General features: G+C 38.7%; 1 protein-coding gene across 3 annotated transcripts in view; it reads right to left on the bottom strand.

The window, feature by feature from the left end:
* The window catches only part of NKAIN3 (sodium/potassium transporting ATPase interacting 3), a 447,473-nt gene extending 426,989 nt beyond the window's left edge, over window positions 1-20,484 (bottom strand). The window contains exon 1 of one of the 3 annotated variants that reach the window (XM_080647094.1): window positions 20,136-20,484. In XM_080647094.1, coding sequence (XP_080503220.1) covers window positions 20,136-20,189 — 54 coding nt within the window. In that variant the 5' untranslated portion in view covers window positions 20,190-20,484. The remainder of the gene's footprint in view (window positions 1-20,135) is intronic. The other 2 variants (XM_080647092.1, XM_080647093.1) reach the window with 2 other exon arrangements.
* Window positions 20,485-20,722: the final 238 nt, after the last annotated feature.

Raw genomic sequence — 20,722 nt, 5'->3', positions numbered from 1 at the left:
ATTTTCGCAAGACTACTGGTCTCTGGGTTAGCTCCAGACCCCTGCTTCACATTCAGAAAGTACCTTTTAATGTCTTCCTTCAAGGTTATAGTCTTCCACTACCTGTTGCCCAATGCCTGAAAAAGCCTCATCTATTTTGTCCAGTATTCAAGTTGTTTATGTCAAAAGAATAAATTCAATACCAGTTACTTCATCTGTCAGAAGCAGAAGTGTACAGGTAATTAAAGGAGGATTTTAAATATAATTAAAGTGAACTTTATTCAAGGACATATTCTAAATCCATTTTATTTTATCTTAATCCTTTTCATAAAACAAAAGTTTTAAATCCCCTTGTTTTGGATTTCTAATTGGAAAAAAATAGCTTTATATAAGTAAATTTCATCTTAACTTTAAAGATGACTATATCTCAGAGAAGATGATAAATTTTAATACCACACAAGCTTTGTTTCAAGCAGAGTGATTCGTCTTCCTTTCATATGAGAGGTCTTTTACCACCCACAGCCCACAGTCCAAAGGAGAGTTTGCAATACTGGTCAGGATTGTGAATCCAGGTGGGTCAGGATTGTGTGACTGACATAAGTAATCATCAATAAATCCTGTCATCAATAAATCCTGTCTACTTGTATCCCTACACATCCCCCAAAAAGCTACCTTTGGGAAAATCAGATGCTCTAAAATGCAAACTTCTTTCTCTTTAGTTACAAACTAGTAATTACACAGATTCAGAAAATAACCTAAGAGAAAAATATTTTGTTTCTATAATTGTTATTTAGTAAACCTTTTGACAGGTTCATTAAACATTTAGTGGACATACACTTGTTCTTTAATAGCAAACTTATTTTTAATAATGTCTATGCCTGACTTTCAAAAGTAGTTAGTTTTTTAACATTTTCTGAAAAGGGCATTATACAAATAATTATTAAAATTGAAATTCAGTGATCAATAATATTTAAGTATTATTAATAATTAATTAAATTACATATATCAAAAGAAATAAATTATACAACTCAAAGATCAAAAGAATAGAAACTTATATGGCAAAAGTATGGAGTACTAGGAAAAATAAAATTCAGAAAAATCAGAATATGCATTTTATTCACCATTGAAAATAAAGCATAGAAATATTAGTTGGATTATAAAAAAATCAAAATAATTATTTTATTGTGATGATTGACTTACACAAATTAAAAATGCTTCAACTGAAAAAAAAAGAATTAAAAATTTCCATTTTCATTAATTTAAGCATGACTGCTAGTAATTATAAATCCCTGGACTTTTAATCTTAACCTTTCTAAGCACTCTACTGAATACAGCCTGAAAGAAGCAGATAAACTAATAAATTGGGAAGGCCAACCTAATACCAAAATAGTGATTTTAATAGACAAAACTGAAGGTGTAGGTAAATCCAAATTAATATGAAGCATATGCATATTTTATAGCACATCATCTTTCATTTTTATAACTGGTCATTAGGACAGAGCTTGAAGTTATTAGAAGTACAATAATTATTTCTTTTTCTAGGTTTCTCTTCTTAAGTCTGGTGATGTTGCCTAGCAATGCAGAACCTTGTTACCACTGTAAAATATTTGTTCCAAATTACTAATTTAAAAAATAATAATCAGAACTGTCAAAATAGATCTATACTAGTCACCTACCTTGCTCTCAAATATGAATCATTTTTCCTTTGTTACCAACCTATTGGGGCTTCTTTAAGCCCAAGAAAAAGACACCCTGAGTTTCTACAAAGCTAAGATATAGCATCAAAAAATGTATCTTTCTTAAGCATCTACAAAGTCATGGAAAATTCCAAGAAGAAAACAAATGGTAAGTTTCAAATTCAGAAGAGTGAATATTGTTCAATATATTTTCTTTGTTTCAGCATTAAAATAGTTAAAAGGCTCACATTAAGGTAATATTAATAGAAATAATTTTCTGATAATAGAAGTATATTATCAAAATTGAATTATTAGTGCCCTGGCCAGTGTAGCTCAGTTGGTTGGAGCATTGTCCTGGGCACCAAATGTTGGCAGGAACGATTCCTGGTCAGAGCACATACCCAAGTTGTGGGCTTAGTCCTCATTTGGGGCACATATGAGAGGCAACCAATCAAAGTTTCTCTCTCACATTGATGCTTCTCTCTCTCTCTCTCCCCCTCTCTCTCCTCTTCATCCCCTCTTACCCTCTCTCTAAAATAAAATAAAAACATATCCTCAGGTAAGGATTAAGAAAAAGTATATTACTGAAATGTACATTGTGATTAACTAAATTACACTAAATAATATTTAAAATATAAATTACAAAAGATTCTCCTACACCTGAAACATAACTAATATTTGACCATGTTTCACAGAATTTAAATTTACTCTGTTAGTTCTTCATCCAAACTGGTCTTTAAATGGAAAAGGCAAAATTTATGTAATTTTTAAAAATTGAAGCAATAATAGATTTACAACTTGGGGAAAATGGCAGAGAAAATCTCAGATCCAACTGAATTTTATCACAGTGTAGAATTCACAGCAGACTCACAGGTATCACATCACAGACAGCACCCAAGCTCACTAATGATTAGTGAAGGGCAATTACAAAGAGTCTCTTTGAAAACTCTATCCGGGCTCCTCTGAGACTGCTTCTTGAATAGGCCCATCAACCTTAGTCTATAAAGACTTGAACACTAACATAGTTTCTAACAGCTCAAGGCTGCATCCCTGGAATGAGTTGCCAACAGCAATCTAAGCTCAACTACAAGAGGAAGATACACACAGCCCACCTGGGGGGCGGGGAGGAGAGTGCAACTGGAGTGCCCAGCTCAGGTGCACAAGGAGGCAGTGCCACTGGGCCTTACTACACCTACTACATTAGGCCATTCTACCAAGCCCAGGAGATGCAGCAGCTCTACCTAATACATAGAAACAAACAAAGGGTTGGGGGAGGGAAGAAGAAACATGTCCCAAATGAAATGACAGAACAAAACTCTAGAAAAAGAACTAAACAAAATGGAGACAAGCAATCTATTAGATGCAGAATTCAAAACACTGATTATAAGGATGCTCAATGAACTTAGAAAAAGAGTAGATGAATTTAGGGAACTTCAACAGCATAAAAAAAGGACATGGAAACCATAAAAAGAACAAGTCAGAAATAAATTATACACTAACTGAAATAAAGAACAATTTAAAGGGAATCAACAGTAGAGTAGATAAAGCTGAGAATCAAAACAGCGTATTGGAATATAATAGAGCAAAAAACACTCTAAGAACAGCAAAAAGAAAAAAGATTTTTTTTTAATGAGAATTGTGTAAAAAGCCTCTGTGACAACTTCAAGTGTACCAACATTCAAATCATGGGGGTGCCAGAAGGAGAAGAGAGAGATCAAGAAATAAAAACCTATTTGGAAAAAATGACAGATAGCTTCCCTAACCTGGTGAATGAAATAGATATTGTAGTACAGGAAGCACAGAGAGTCCCAAACAAGATTAACCCTAAGAGGCTACAGTAAGACACAACATAATTAAAATGCAAAAGGATAAAGACAAAGAATCTTAAAAGCAGCAAGAGAAAAGCAGTTAGTTACCCACAAGTGAGCACCCATGAGACTTTCAGTTGATTTCTCAACAGAAATTTTGCAGGCCAGTAGGGAGTAACAAGAAATATTCAAAGTGATTAAATGCAAGGACCTACAACCAAGAGTACTCTACCCAGCAAAACTATCATTTAGAATGGAAGGACATATAAGAGCGTTCCAGAGAAGAAAAAGCTGAAGGAGTTCATCACCACCAGTATTACATGAAATGTTAAAGGTTTTTCCTTTATGAAGAAGAAACAAACAAACAAAAAAAGATTAAATATACAAACAATAAAATGGGAATAAATAGGTATCCGAACCAACAATTGAATCCAAGAAACAAAATAAACAAACAAACAGAACATAAACAGACTCATAGATACAGAGAACTTTGTGTTAGATGCCAGATGGGAGCGGGGGGGGGGGGGGGGGGGCAGGGAATGGATGAAAAGGTTAAAACGAACAAATTGGTAGTTACAAAATAGTCATGGGTATGTAAAGTACAGGATAGGAAATATAGTCAATAATATTCAAATATTTATGTATTGTGTCAAATGGATACAAAATTTATTAGAATGATCCCTTAGTAAGTTATATAATGTCTAGTCACTGGGTGTACACCTGAAACTAATATAATAGTTATAATAGTGTATGTCAATTATAATTAAAATTTTAAAAAATACTTTGGAAAAAAATCCAGAGAGAATACTCAGAATGTGTTTCATGTTTGACACTAAGAAAATAGGAGGAATATGTATGCTCTTATGAATGACATCTAAAAGTATTAGTTATGTTTTAATGCCAATTTTTAATCTTTTCACAAATTTTCAAAAGAACAGTAAGAATATATTATTTCACAAAGCACTCTAAACTTCAATGTAGCCACCTATCAATATTGGAATGCCAATGCTGTGGTATGTTCTCACAGTAAAAATTTGATACCTAGTATTTGGATTACCAAACAATTGGGAAAAAAAGCATGAAGACCTCCACATGAGCTAAAATAAGATTAATTAAATTGTTCTGCAGTATTCATACTTCATCATAAAGTATTACTTTTATTTTACTTAACCTAAAGTACATGGAAGTTTTTAGAAGATAGATGAACTTGTTTTGACCCAAGTTTTTATGACCTCTCATGAAATGCTGATTCTGATGAGAATGTATGATTATGCATAATTTACATGCTGGGGGTTCCATCTAAAGGCAATGTCAGCAACATTAATGAGCATTGTGAAATGCCACACAGGTCAAAGTTGCTGACCTTAAGTAACTTACAACTGAGTAGAATTGACAATATATGGCTGTGGTAGGAAAAGCATATCTTAAAGTAGACCCATAGAGCTTGATAAGTGCTTAAATTTCCAAATTGTGACAATAATTTACTTATTTGGGCATTAAATTTGAATGTCCCAAAGCTTACTTTCACAGTCCTGTAACTTTGCTATGCTACATACATTAACTAGAACAGACTATCACCTGCAGAAAGGAACATGATCAAAGATAATTAGGAGTGTGCCCAGCTCAGCAGTAGAATGGGGGGCGGGGGGGAGGAATGGACTGCTTCAGAGATATATCATCTAATTTCTTTCAAAAGCAATTTTCTAGGGAATTGGAATATGAGAAATTATAGAACCAAGAGAGAAGTCCATAAACTGAGCAATTTTCAGTTTATCAAAGAGCTTTGTTGCAAAGAAGTATTTGAAAGTTGGTTGCGCGACACTCTTTTGGTTTCAAAATGGTTTGGGGAAGCCCACAAAAGCTCAAGTAAGCCACAGAGTTGCCATATTAGTAAAGTTTCAAGCAATACTTATCCACCATACACAGGGGTTTTATTGAGCAATAGTCTTCTAGATTGCAGGATTACAGAAAAAAAACACACACCTGTGTACATATTAGGTACCACCCTGTAACAAGAAAAGGGGGCCTTTGACCCCTGGGGCAGTGATGACAGTGGAAATGTTGTATAGAGGCGTGCCTTTCAGATAGTAGCAAAGAGGGCTCACGTTTTAGTGACCAGATAAGAAAAAAAGTATAGACTCGGGTGCCAGAAGTCCAATAACTATATTTAAAAATGTTAAGATATTTCACATTAACTATTTAAAAGAGGGCATCACTCAAGTCAGTCTCACTGGGTCTGACCTTCCCAGGTTTCTGACATCATATATATCATCTGGCCACCCAATGGGCACCAAACAAAAATAGCCTGTGTAGCATAATAGAGAGAAACTGGGTCTAAACAATCATATTTACAATTTAAAAAATAAACAAGTGTCAAAAATGTTTACTTTGCAAGCGGCATATACCTATTGTGTGTCTGTAAATGTTTACTGAAAGCTGCATGGTTTATTTCCCTGCTTACAATAATGCTGTGCAATGGTTAATTTTTTGTGTCAACTTGACTGGGCCAAGAGATGCCTAGTTGATAAAACATTATTTCTAATGTTACAATATGCCTGTGAGGGTGATTCTGGGAAGAGATTAGCATTTGGGTCCATAGACTGGTCACTTTTAGGAATGCTGGTGGCATCATCAATCCGGTGATGGCCCGAGTAGAACAGAAGGGCAGAGGAAGGGAGAATTTGCTCTTTGTTTGAGCTGGGGCATCCGTCTTCCCCTGCCCTTGGGCATCAGCCCTCCTGGTTCGTAGGCCCTGAGACGCAGACTGAATTACACCACCAGCACTCCTGGTTCTCCAGCTTGTAGACTGCAGATGGCAGGACTTCTCAGCTTCCATTATCATGTAAGCCAATTCCTATAATGATCTGCTGATATATATTCTGTTTGTCTGGAGAACACTGGCTAATACAGGCTGTATCTATCCTTTCAGACAAAAGTAGCCCTGATCTGGTCTCTTCTTCAAACCTTCATAGATATAATTTCCAAAATCTTCCTCCATAAACTTCACAACACATCCTGTTCAGATACAGTGTTTATGGAATTTGATCACACCATCCATTTTGCAGAAGAAAATAATTACAGAGCAGTCGCTGACCTGACTTTACTATGGAGAGAAAGCAAATGAGGTAGTGGAAGGAAACATGCATCTACTCTCAAGCTCCAGGTAGTAATTTCAAAAATAATCTGAGAAGTCGCCAGTTAAGAATTGATGATGGATACAACTAAATTAACGTCAAACACATTTCCTGTAATGACACCTTTTATGCACCTGTTTTATCCACTGTGTGCTGCCAAATGGTACGGGTTTCTGACATCACTTTACTCTTAGGTCAAGGAAATGGCCCTGTTGGGAATGTCGCATGGCTCCTTTCGCAGCCATCTGGGTGGAAAAGGCCAGATCATAAAACATACTGCTCCAGGTGGCCTCTGAGAGTCTCCATAAGAGTATCACACTCACAAAAATACAACTGAGGTGAGAATACACGGTGTCACACAGGTGGTGGATGGCAGTGGTTACAGGAACATCAGCACAGGCACATTTAAGTTGGAATTTTACCATCACCATGGACAGCAAACCAAATGGAGCTGCAACTGCATCGTTACCACTACCTTGCAGGATGAGGGTGCTGCCTAATGAAATCAGTCTATATCTTTTCCAAGTAGTAAGAGTCTGATGTGGGAAGCACAAGTAACAGACGTAGCTAAACATGGTGCTAAGTAGACGTCAATTGCATCTCAATATATGGTAGGCCCACTCCAATAATATAGGGTAGAATCATGAGTTAGGGGTTGTCAGACCTTGGGGACCACCAAGAAAGCCTGGGAATCAAGTGGATAAGAAGTCACAAGGGACCTCTTTTGTAAGGTGCCCAAGTTTCTCTAGTAAGCCATTTTGACATATTGTTGTCTTTCATTCTTCAAAAGTATGTGAGCTAAAATTTGAGTGGTAACCAATTGAAGAGCTGAAGATACTGATATACGTACTCTCCTGATTTAGTCAGTATTGGCTCAGGAACTGGGGTGAGTCAGAACATGCAGAGTGGGGCAATGATGGCAGGAATTAAGAAGCAGGGTGGGGTGGAAGGGAGGATATTTCCTTTCAATATTCTGAGACAACTCCTATGATACTAATAATCTACCATTAATGCTAAATAACCTGAACCCCTTCATTTTTCCTTCTGAACTATTTCAAAATTCCTTTTAAGTTTGATTGTACATTTCACAAAATACTTCACTAAGAAAAAAATGAAACTGTCACATTCCTTTGTTTAAATATATCAGATCAATACTGACAAGAGTGAATTACTACATATCATATTTATGCATTCCAATATTCACTGCTTAAAGAACATGACATTGATGATTCATCTTTTGTCTGTGGTTTATTACTGTTCAAATCTTTATCCCTAGGACTTTCTTGCAAATTATCATTGCACATAATGTAGTTTATACATGAATCTGTAGTTTAATCCTGCTGAAAACATTGTTCCCCCCTACAACTTGAATGTAATAGAAGAAAATAACTCAAGATATCAGGAACTCCCAGAAATGTTCAATGATCTTATTCCTCAGGCTTATAAATGAAGTCTATAAAATTTGCTATGGTTTCTTGTGCAGTCTTTGTCACATACATTTAGTTCATTCCAGACAATCTATTTCTGACTTTCTGCTACTATGTTGGGTTAAGTTTTATCGTATGAAATGCTGCCCTTACAGCACTAATTGTGCCTTCTAGTCATCAGTCCCCCCATGAAGTCAGCCTCCAGTACTCACTTTGGAAAAAATTGTGGCTACTCAGCAGCTAACCATCCATCAGCATAATTCTCATGCCTCTGGGATAACAGTTCTCTATCACTTTTCCTTTGTTTTGGGTCATGGAAAGCACATAGCCATTGCAGGTGATGCTTGACCCAAATCTAAATTTCAGATTACCTCTTAATTAAATATAAAGTAAGACACATATGGGCTACAGAAGTGTATTTCCATCTACACTAAAAAAAAAAAGAGAAATATGCAAACTGACCATACCTCAGCAATGTCCACCAGCCAATCAGGAGTGAATATGCAAATTAACCCAACAAAGATGGTGGGTTAATTTGCATACACAGGTGCAGCGCGAATTCTGAAGTCTGAAGACTGAAGAGGCTTGGCTTCTCTGCTACAGCCAGAGCAAAGGCCTGGGTCCCGGGTGCCGGAGGAAAACCAATGCTGGCAGCCAGAGGAAGGAAGGCCTATTGCATGAATCTTCATGCAATGGGCCTCTAGTTTATAAATATTTAAGTACCATTCTCCTAAGGGCACTTTAAACCTTTCATTGGGAGAATGGCAATTAATTAACATTTCAAAATCAAATTAAATTTTATAACTAAAAACAAAAGAAATATAAACTTTGTATGTCTTTAAATACAATTATCTCTTTAGCTTTGGTGTTCTCTTGAAAGAAAATCAAGCCATTACTCATATCTTAAGTCAAACTCCTCAAAACTTCTGCCTGCCAATACAAGTATCATCAGTAGTGAAGGAGTTAAAGAAGTATATATAAAGACCATCTTGGACTAGTCAAACAAGCATTAACAATTCATGACCAATGCTCCTCTGTATGGTGTAGTCCGTGAAATGTTACAAAACATTGTCTCCTGCTTGCGAAATACTTCAAGAGAACCATATGTGTGAAGGACAGGTCCCTAAGGATGACTCTGTCTTTGTATTTCCAAACACAACGCTCTTTTAGAAGAAAATACTTCCAGGGGTCTTTGCAGGCTTCCTAACGGTTCTGAGGCTTCATCTAATGCTTTCCTCTAATTGGCCCTGCATTTAGGATGCTCAGTCAATTGTGTGGCTGCCACATTCAGTTCTTTAACAATTATATACCCCAAGGCCAGGGTAGAGTTTCCCATTAGAGAGCAAAAAGAATCTGAGGTTTAAACTTTTATGGGGAGAGAGGATACTTGTGAGTAGAGGTCCCAATGGCATTAGAGGATTACATCTGGATGGTAAAAGCATTGTCAGTAGTGGTTCGTCGGTTGAAGAAAATAGAGCATGTAAAAGGTGCAGAATATTTGGTCTGAAGAATGCTTGCATTTCATTCTTTTGTTTCAGGGTAAATTGGGGTGCTTCCGGAGGGACGCTAAAATTAGATATCAATCATGAGGAAAGCTATCTTCTAACAGAAACGGACAGAAAAAGAGCTGTTTCAAGACTTACATTATCTCTTTTTATTACTCAAATCACCTGGATCATAATTTTAAAATTACATTTTATGAGAAACTGCTTGCTTAAATAATTACTCTTTCCAACTGGTTTGGCATGAGGCCAGAGAAAAAACTCTTTTTATTCTAGTCATAAGATAGCACACAAAATTTTGTTATCCACGTTTCTCCACTTCTGAGAGCTTAAGTCATATCATAACATATGATTTCAATATACTGCTTAATTTCTCCACATTTCAGTTTCCTTGCCTATACTAGTAAATAGGAATATGTATATTAATATCTGCTTCATGGAGGTGTTATAAGAATGAAACAAGTGAACCAAGGTGCCATAGGATTTCATTGCACATTATAACAATTATTACATTTTAAAATTCATAAAATGCATTTCATGAGCCAAATATCTTTTCATGTGTTCTCAAGTAAATCACCTTCTCACAGCTTCCTTCAAGATCAAATATGTAGTATTTCAATGTGGGTACAATGGAAAATTGAAGCTTGGAAGCCTGAAAGAACCAACTGTGATATAAGAAGGTGTTTTGATCTTTTCACCATTGATTATTTGACATCCCTGTGGAAAAAGCTAATTAGGACCAATAATGTAGACAGGTGAAGGAGCTGGGCATTGGAGGAAGTCCTCTCTCCTTCATGGGAATCAATCAACACCCATTAGCCAGAAATGACTTCCCTCATAGTGAGGGATTCTAGAGTCTCATAAGTCACCTAGAAGTGAAACTGATGAACCACTGTCATTTCTGAATCATTTAGTCACAAATCAGTTACCAACTACTCTGTTTAGGGAGATCCTATAGCTACTGTATAAAAGGAGTTAATGTTGGAATTTTGAATATAAAAACCAGTGTCATGCCAGTAAATGTTTAATAACTGGCTCTGAGGGGTGGTAGGAGGGCCTGATTAGCAGTGTTTGTGTATTTTCATGATGTAAATACTTCCACTACATTCGAGTCTTAGCTACCAATGTGATGTAACCAGATGCAGAGTTGGAAAGAGATGCTCAATAGCACACTGTTATATAGAATTTCTATCATATAGATGCAATGCTTATAAAATAACCCCTGGAGCATAGTTGAAGTACAGTACAATGAAGTAAAAGTAATTAGGAAGGGTTGAGTTTGGGATACTTATTACCTGTCTTTAATGTAATTCAAAATTTACATAATTAATTTTTAATACAGGCTTGTAGAATTTCTGTAACTGTAACAGTGAAGTCTCCCCAGATGGTAGGTGCTGACTCAAGCACATTGCTGCCTTCATCTGTTACTCAGCATCCAGATAAAAGACAAAGGTGTAGAAAATAAGATAGAAATAGAAGCACAAAAATTTTATTTAAATATTTGCTAACAGTAAAAATTTCCATTCTCAGAGATATTTATGAATCAACAGGAGGGTCTTTGGTATTGGAGATTCATGCAGTTCTGCCATAGCACTAAAGACGAGTCTAGATAATTTCTTGAGGACCCCTCAAATCTCAGCTATGCTACCTTTCATAAACTATAATTTGAAAGTGCCCCCTCATCAAGGATTTCTATTTTAAATACAAATTGAGAAAGAATTGTCATCAACGAGAATTTTATATTTCCCATGATCTTCATTATGATCTCTTACAACTAGTTACCAGTACAGAAAACATAACTGGAGGGTAGAGCATTCCTTTTTGTACCTTAATTAACTGATTTATCCAGTCACCTCTACAGCCTGGGGCTTCCCACATGCGAGCACTTATTATACTACATATTAATCAATACCAAAGTATAGCCATGTTTCTAATTACCGGAATAGGGAGAAACTGTCAGAAATATATTTATAACTTATCATCAAATCCTCTGAGCTCATATCTCTTATGAGAATGTGACAGCTAAAATTCTATTCCAATGCCCTTGTCAACAAAGGAACTGGGCATCTGCATGAAACCATTCATAATGCAAGTACCTGCAGAGAGAGTGGAGAAAAAAATTCAAACATTTAATTCCACTTAATAATTCAAGAATACAATTAATCAGAAAAACCATTCTAACGAGTGGTTCTCTATGCACAAAAGACCAAAGAAACTAGAAAAAAAGAACATGATCATGCCCCTGCTTCCCTTACAATGGACCATCTAATTTGTGTATGAAAAGCCCTTGTCAGTACCTCCAACCTCTACTGTCCACCAGCCTACACCTACATTTCCCTTTCCCAATAGACAGATGTTTCTCTTCCAAATCAAAGAACTGGTGATTTTCTTACCAAGTCAAAGAGAACAGCGAACAACTAGCTCAAGTGTTTCATCTTCCCAAACTTCTGTCATTGAGTAAGATTCAATGCTTTCACCAGAATTTTGTGGACACAGTGCTATGTGTCATTGGCTTGCACTTCCATTAATTGGCATTTTGAATATTAATCCTTGATAAATGTTATCTTTTAGTCTAATGTTATATTCTGTTGTAAACTCTTGACAATTTACACATTAAAACAAATTAATATTGATTGGGTTAAAAGCATGAATTTTTTATGCACCTCAGAAAGCATGTCCACTTCAACTTTACCAAGTATTTGCAAAATAGTCTCCGTAAAACTGACATTCAAAACCTTGAGTCCTATTTTCAGTACTGTTCTCATCTACCTTTACACTCTCTCTTGAGGTGACCTCGTCTATGGCTTTAAATGCTAATATGGCTCATGATTCCTGATTCTGAGTATTCAATCTTGTCCTCTGAGTTCCAAGAACATATACCTGACAGCTACTTGACCTAATGTATCAGAATCTTAAAGTGTCTAAAACAGAACCTTGCCCTTCCCGGTTTGGTTTAGTGGACAGAGTGTAGGCTTGTGAACTGAAGGGTCCCAGGTTCAATTCTGGTCAAGGGCACATGCCTGGGTTTCAGGCTCAATCCCCAGTGGGGGTCATGCAGGAGGCAGCTGATCAATGATTCTCTCTCATCATTGATGTTTGTATTTCTCTCTTCCTCTCCCTTCCTCTCTGAAATCAATAAAAATATATTTTAAAATAATCCTATCTAATAAAAGAGTAGTATGCAAATTAACCAGCACTCCACTACACCCACCAGCCAATCAGGAGTGAGTATGCAAATTAACCCAACCAAGATGGCGGTTAATTTGCATATCCAGAGTAGAGCGAAGACTGAAGACAGCATAGAAGGAAGCCAAGCATTGCAGAAGGGAGCAAAGCTGTGGAGAAGCAAGCAAGTGGGGCTGCGGAGAAGGGAGGGAAACAGGCGGGGCAGGGGAGAAGGGAGGGAAGCCCGCAGGCCAGTGGAGAAGGGAGGGAAGCAGACCACCGCAGGAAGCCCTATTGCAGGAATCTTCCTGCAACGGGCCTCTAGTAATAAAAATAAAACTGAACCTTTATATCTCCAAACAAACACTTCTGCTGCACCCACAACACCCAATTTTCCCTCTTTCAGGAAAAAGTACCACAATTGCATTCTGTTATGCAAGATGTGTAGGTCAACCCCTCAGCCAGTCCTACACTTTCTGCTCCTAAATCATGTCTCATGTACATCCTTTTCCCCTATCTGTTCTTATATATGTGTCTGACTCATATTATCTCTCATTCAGAATAACGGAAGGGCATCCTGGCTCCCATTTCCTCTCATTTCCCTCTCATCTATTCTCTACTCAGCAATGAGAGTATCTTGAAACACAGAAGATACCATGACTCTTTAAATGTTCCAGTGTCTTTAAATGTTCCAGTGGGTTCAGATTGCTCTTTGAATGAAATCCAGCGCCACTGCACATGTACAATACCATCTCACTGAATTCTCTCTCTCTCTCTCTCTCTCTCTCTCTCTCTTTCTCTCTCTCTCTCTCTCTCTCTCACCCCGACTGCACCCTGGCCAGCCCAGATTCCTATCACTTCTAGAACATCCCAAACTCTTTTAAAACTGGAAGTTTTGCACATTTGGTTTCTCTTGCTTAGAATGGTTCCCCTCTCTTTGCATGCTGACTCCTGGTAATTCTTTCAGACTCAGCTTCTAATTTCTAGGAAGTCTTCCTGACCACCCTATCTAAGAAGATTCCTCCCAACTTCTTTGAGTGTATGATAATTTCATCTCCTTAGTAATACTTAACAATATTTGTATTTGGATAATTTTTGTTTATGCATTTATTGACAGCCCTTCTGCCTTCAGATATACTAGTAAACTGCCTAAGAGCAGGTCTGCATCTGAGTAGTTCACACCTGTACCCCCAGTGCTCAGGGACTCTATGAATACTTATTGAATGTTGTTCGTTATCTCAAGTACAGAAAGCACAGAACACAGTAAAGACAATGAAGACTCAAATATGAACCCTGATTCCATCATTTCCCAGCTGTATGATCTTGGGCATGTTACTAAAACTCTCTTTGCTCAATTTCTGAATCTCTAAAATGAATGGTTCTGAGAACTACATGATTTCATAGATATAAAGTACCTTGTACAATGACTGGCATATAAAATCACTCAAAGTTTAGCTATTCATTTATGCATTAATTTATTCTCCTAATATGCATTGAGTGCTTACCCTTTGAAGGGTATGAGGAAGATTCCATGAGCAAATCAGAGACTTTGTCCTTTGGGACTTAAAATCCAGTAAAAGAAATCAATAGCACACACAAAGAAATAAACACATTAGCAATGTGTGATTAGTCAACTGGGAAAATAAAAAACCCAAATCTGTGATAGTTCACCAAGACTACCATAACAATGTACCACAAACTGAGTAGCTTAAACCATGGAAATCTATTGTCTCATGGTTCTGGGGGCCAGAAGTCTATACCAAGGTGTTGGCAGGGTTGGTTCCTTCGAGGGCTGTGAGAATCTGTTCCATGTCTCTCACCCACCTTCTGGTGGTTGGCTGGCAATCTTTGGTTTTCCTTGGCTTACAGAAGCATCACCTGATCTCTGCCTTCATCTTCTCATGGTGCCCTTCCTGTGTACATACCTGTGTATCTAAATCTCCCCTTTATATAAGGACACCAACCATACTGGACTAGGGCCCACCCTACTCCAGTATAAGCTCATCTTAACCTAACCAATTACATCTGCAATGACCCTTTTTCTAAATAAGGCCAGATTTTGAGTTACTAGGGGCTAAGACATCAACATAAGAAGTCCTAACCCCCAATAAGAACTTCTGGGTGAAGGGGACACAATTCAATCTGCAACAAGACCATGAGAATATAATAATTCCTAGGCAAATTCAATACTCTGAATGTACACTTAAGTAAAAAGACAGCTGTAAATGGATGTGTATTTGTAAAATATTATAAGGATTTCAACACCAGTCACACCATAACTAAAGTTTCATTATTATCCATAATTTTAATTTCCCTAACTTTTTCTGAGTCTTATGAGATGAACCAGAACATTTAAATATACTAGAAAAAAATGGAAATTAAATTATTAAGAATTATATTGCATAGAAGAAAAGTAAGAACTATTAAAATTCAAAACATGTTAAAGCAAAAGTATCAATATACGTATCTACACAGTAAAGGAAATGTATTTCTGTATCCACTGCCAACTATCTATGACAGGTGAATGGTACATTTCAAAAAACTTAGTTTAAAAACATGTTACCACAAGTACACCACCATCATTCACACACCTGCCAACTCTTTATCTCACCATTATAGTGACACAGGTGGTCACAAGATGGTTTGAATATGGTATGGACAGAAAGATAAGGCACCGTGATGTTCACGGTGAGAAAAAACAATTACTAATTTTCTTTAATTTGAGAGGATGTTTTCTCAAATAAAACTTACAGCCCATCAATGTGTTAAAAGCAGCTTGTTTTCTACAAATCTTGTAAAGGTTTCTGTTTCTGCAGAATGTGAAGTGAACGTTTTTTACTTTGTTGCACTGATTATTAGTTCTAATAGGAACATGGCTATCACCTTTCCATAATGTGATGCGAGATGAAATAAAGCTCCCTGGGAAAACAGTGACAAAATTTTGTTGAATGCTTCTTAGAGTCTGACCTCTGTGGTGTCAGGAAGATGTCTAAAACTCCATGGGAATAATCTCTAACAACCTTAGTTCAACACTTCACGGAGACCACTGTAAGAAAATGACTCTGCAAGGACATTGGGGTACATGTCAGACTTTAAAAACATAGCATTGAGACTCATTTAAATGTGGCAACTAAAACTAATTTACTAAAAAGCATATGATCAGGTATTTCTTTTATTTCTAGATCACACATATGTGATAATAAAATTACACATTATTCAAAAACAAAAGTATCCCTACAAAAATATATTCAAAAGTTCTCGGATGACTCAATGAATCTGTTACACAGTGAGGAATTGCAAAGGCTTTCCTTTGCACAGTTCTCTATGGGCGTGCATTCATGCTTTTCTCTTTCTCTTTAAATTCATCTAGCAGAATTCAGAACATGAATGCAAAATCTGAGGAAAACACACTAATTTGCCCAGGGATAGAAGCATGGAGAAAACATTGTGATGGGAGGTGGCCAGAGCAGGGGATTGAAGAATGCGGGAAGAGGACTTGAAATTGCAAACCAAAGCTCATCCAAATATACTAGCCCCAAAAGGATAACTTTTCTCCAATGATATTTGTCAATATGATGCTTCACCCTGGAGGGTTGTTTGGATGAAATGTAAATGAGATCATAAGAACTTTTCCTTTGTTTCTGAGAAGAGGTGGATGTGCCATCTTTCAATGACCTGCACAGTCATTCCTCGTCATTAGCATGTACTCTCTTCAGCAAAAGTGTTCTGTGAGAACCATTCCTCTCTCAACACCCACACTTATTTACTCCTTCATAACCTCCTTCTTCCAACAGTTCGTGGGAGCAGAAAAAAAAAGATGAAAGGTGGGGGAAAGACAGATGACTCCAATGGAGAGAACACTAAATCTGCCAGCCTACCCAGTGGTAAGCTAGAGCAGGCTCTACCGGCTCCAGGAGTCAGTTAACATTTTAGGAATTTGTAAGCCAATTCATAAACACATCCATTATTTAAAAAGAAATATTATAAACTTAAACTTAAGTAAATCATACTAAAAACAGATGTACTAAATATTTAAAATACACTGAGTGGCCAGATTATTATGATCTCTGAATGCATAATAATCTGGCCACTCAGTGTATAAACTATATAATAAAAGGCTAATATGCAAATTGTCCCCTCGACCAGGAGTTCGACCAGCAGGCAGGCCGGCCAACTGGCCATGTCCCCTCCCCCTGGTCAGGCTGGCCGGACCCAACCCATGCATGAATTCATGCACCGGGCCTCTAATATATATACATATACACTGAGTGGCCAGATTATTATGCGTTCAGAGATCATAATAATCTGGCCACTCAGTGTATATCCCTTCCTAATTATTTTACTGTGTTTTACTTAATGCTTTTGAGCTTACTTACGCCTATTTTATCTGTATGATGGAAATACTAGACAGAGGTGTAATGGTGTACTTTGACTTGGTAAAATGGGAGTATTTACACCAAAGAAATTGGCAAATATTAAAAATCAGGGTGTAACAATTTTGTCGATTGTCTAGACTTAGGAAAGCAATGGAGAGTTTCTCTCTAATAATGCATATTAAACCTAAAATGTGTCATGCCATTATTGGCAACAGCACACAAAAAAATAACTAAATAATTTTCCAGTATTTGAAAACTTACTCAATTCAGCAAAAAATCTGCTCAGGTATTGGAAAAGGTCATTAAGAGGACATGACCTCCAGGTGACCCTGGAGCAGCACCAGGACAATCAGAGGCTCCTCACCCTGTCCTGCCCTTGGAATATACATTCTGCCCACTGTGTTCACAGTAGGGGCAATTTCAAGGACAAAGCCTTGAGAGAACAATTTGTTGTTGAGACCATCTGGATGGTTCTGGACTGAACCCCATTAAGGCCTCTATATAAACTTTAAAGATTCTAGCAGGGGTAGGGGTTCAGAAATCAATTCATCTTACAGCTGCTTCTATGTAAGTCCCCTTGCTTACTGAGCCTGCTACCTGCCAATCTGAGTGGCCTGCCTCTCTCTCCAGTCTCACCTTGCCCTCCATGAAGGGGGCAGTTTCCAATTTCAGCAGGGAACGTTTCCAAGGTTGCAAACCATCATCATGTCATTGATAGAGTGAATGCTAGCTTCCTTTTTTAACATTCCTGTTACTCTTCTTAGTAAATAAACATATTAATCAGCATTCATGTCAGAACTACAGAACCAAGGAGTTCATCAAATTCAGCAAAAGGATTCTGCCAGAATTAACTGGCTACATAGGATTTACAGTTAAGAACATTACATATTTTATTATTATTATTTGTCACATGAGTGCTATGTATCATATATATGTATATATATGATATATTATATAATAATGTAATATATGCATACATGTTTTATTTGATATCCAATTATTAAGTGTTTACTATCCCCTCACTTCTCTACCATACAAAAACTACTGATTTGGAAAAGTTTTTAACTCTGAGTATCACCTTCCTCATCTGCCAACTATGGAATGGGGGCCTTCCTCAGAGGATAATTTTAGGAGTAAAATAAAACCGTGTTTACACAAAAACTTTATATGGGTTGCAAATGTTAATTACTATCATAAATTCAGCCACTATGTTCCACCTCCTAATATGAGTTCTCCTAAAGACTGGCAGGATTTGCAAAGATGAATAATATTTGATCCTTAGGTTATTTACATTCTAATGATGAGAGACACGTGTATATAATAAAATAAGGGAATGAAGTGTATTCTGACAAAGGAAAAAGCAAAGTGCTGTGTGATTTCAGAAAAAGAAGTGATTGATTTTGCCTGGAGCACCACGGACGATTTCATAGAGAAAGTGGAATTCTGAGACAAGCTTTAAAGAGTAAGATGCATTGGTAGCAACTAAGAAGGTATATGTGGAAACTGGGAGCATTTCAAGCTAAGAGATGAAACCCCAAACACATTATCATCACAAACATTACAACACCAACTAAGGAAATCATAATTGGATTGGTAAACCCACTGTATTAAAAACTCTTACTCTCCAATGATATAAAATGGCAAAAATTACATCATTATAGATTATACAATCTAATGTGTCTATCTACAATCTTGCATAGTCAAAGGTTGACTATTCAGTTTTGTCCCACTTATAAGTCATGTCCATTTCTAATAACCAAAGTATAAATTATACTCTGGCCTTTTCTTTTTACAGAAAAACATTTATGTTCAAGTGAGACTTAAAATTGTTTTTCAAGAGAACTCTATAGAATATGTCCGATTGAACAGGACGGAAGGAACTGTCCCTTAGATTTAAAGAAAAGTAACCACAGATTTCAAATCTATAAATACATAAATTGTGCACATGTTAAGTAAACTGTGAAGAGCACATCTAATTTGAGGCTTTTGTGGGCGAGCAGAACACTGAGGCCAGGGAAAGTGAAACCTTTTACAACATCCATGGGATCAAGGACTAACTATTAAAGGAAGAGGATAATTTTATGCCTTGGTTTATGTCTTGCATTACTTATTAACGTTCCCTGAAAAGCGTTTCCCTCTTGCTCTTCAAAAAAAAAAAAAAATGCTTGTGACTTTAAAAAACAAACGACACTTTGAAGAAAGCTTGGCAGAGCATCTACAGAGTCTGTCTTAAGGGTAATGAAAGGGAGATGTCTATTAATCTCTCACACACGAAAGTCTGACACAAAAGGTCTGTGGCCTTGACCTCAAGTGACAACGGAACAGACCACAGGGCCAGCCTAGGTCCCACTAGAACACATGTTAAGAATAGCATTCGCTCCACAATGAAAGCCCTTTTTACTCTCCTCTTCCCACCGCGCCACCGGAGCCTTTCACTCTCGTCTCTCTCTAGTGACAGCTGTCAGTCTGTCGCTTTCTAAACGTGCAGCATTTCAGCAAAATCTAAGGCGAAAGAGGAAGGGCAGGGGCTGAAATACTTTGTTTAAAACACACACAGCCAGCCCTCCTTCCCGGAGATCCAAGAGTCCTCAGGCACCACTTTCCAACCGAAGGTCAGAACCACCTCACTCTGAGCCAGGAGTTGAAGCTTCAGAACGTGGACATTCCCAGGCACCTCCCCATTAAACAACGGTACTGCGAATAACCCCAAAAGAAAGAGCCCCGAGCCCCGAGAAACTTCAGCAGGGATGCGGCGGGTGCTCACGCCAGTGGTGCAACCCAGGAGCGGGAAACCGCTCACCCCCCACCCCCATCCCACCCAGCGCCTCGACACGAGCCACCGGATCTCGTGGCGACACCCGGCGGGGGCGCGGTGAACCCCAGCGCACGGGACCTAAAGGACAACCGAGCCCTCCCTCCGGGCGGGCGCGACACCGTGAGTGCCCGCGACGGCAGGGCAGTGCCAGTCGGAGTGGCGGGGAGGGCGGGAGCCCGGCGGGAGCTCCGGGAGCTGCGGCTCCTCAGAAGGAGCGGGGAGCCCGGGCAGGGTTGGGGCGCGGGGCACTCACCAGCTGCAGCGCGCAGAGGCAGATGAGCGAGCAGCGCCCGGTGCAGCAGCCCATGGTGCCCGCGGCGTCCGAGCGGGGCGCGCTCCGAGATCCGCGGCTTCCGGCGCCGCCGCCTTCCGACTCCTGAGCAGCCCCCGCCGGGGCTCGCGGGCCGGCCGGGCGCAGGCTCCCTCCCCGCGGCCGCCGCGCGCCGCGCCGGGGTCTGGGCTCGCGCGCCGCCTTTGTTAGTTTCCCGGCGGGCAGAGGTCGGGACGGCGTGCGCGACCCGAGCGTCTGGCGGGAGTCCCTGCGTCCCTCTGTGCGGGTCGGTTCTTGGGGAGGGGGAGCCTGGCAGGGGGCGGAAGGGAGGGTACAGATGGTGAGTGGGTGGAAGTCTGTTTAGGGGAGGGGAGTGTGTAGGCGGTGGGCGTCAGAAAAGTGGAGTGGGCTGTCTGCGTTGGGGAGCGCGTGTGTGTGTGCGTGTGTGTGTGTGTGCGTGTGTGTGTGCGCGCGTGTGCGTGTGCGTGTGTGTGTGTGTGTGTGTGTGTGTGTGTGTGTGTATGAATGAAAGGGAGTGCCACTGAAGAGGATCGGCCTGTCTGGGTAGG

This window comes from Plecotus auritus (assembly GCF_963455305.1).
Source record: "Plecotus auritus genome assembly, chromosome: 11".
Taxonomy (NCBI): Eukaryota; Metazoa; Chordata; class Mammalia; order Chiroptera; family Vespertilionidae; genus Plecotus; species Plecotus auritus.
The sequence above is the reverse complement of the archived record's forward strand: the minus strand, read 5'-3'. Positions and strand labels throughout refer to the sequence as shown.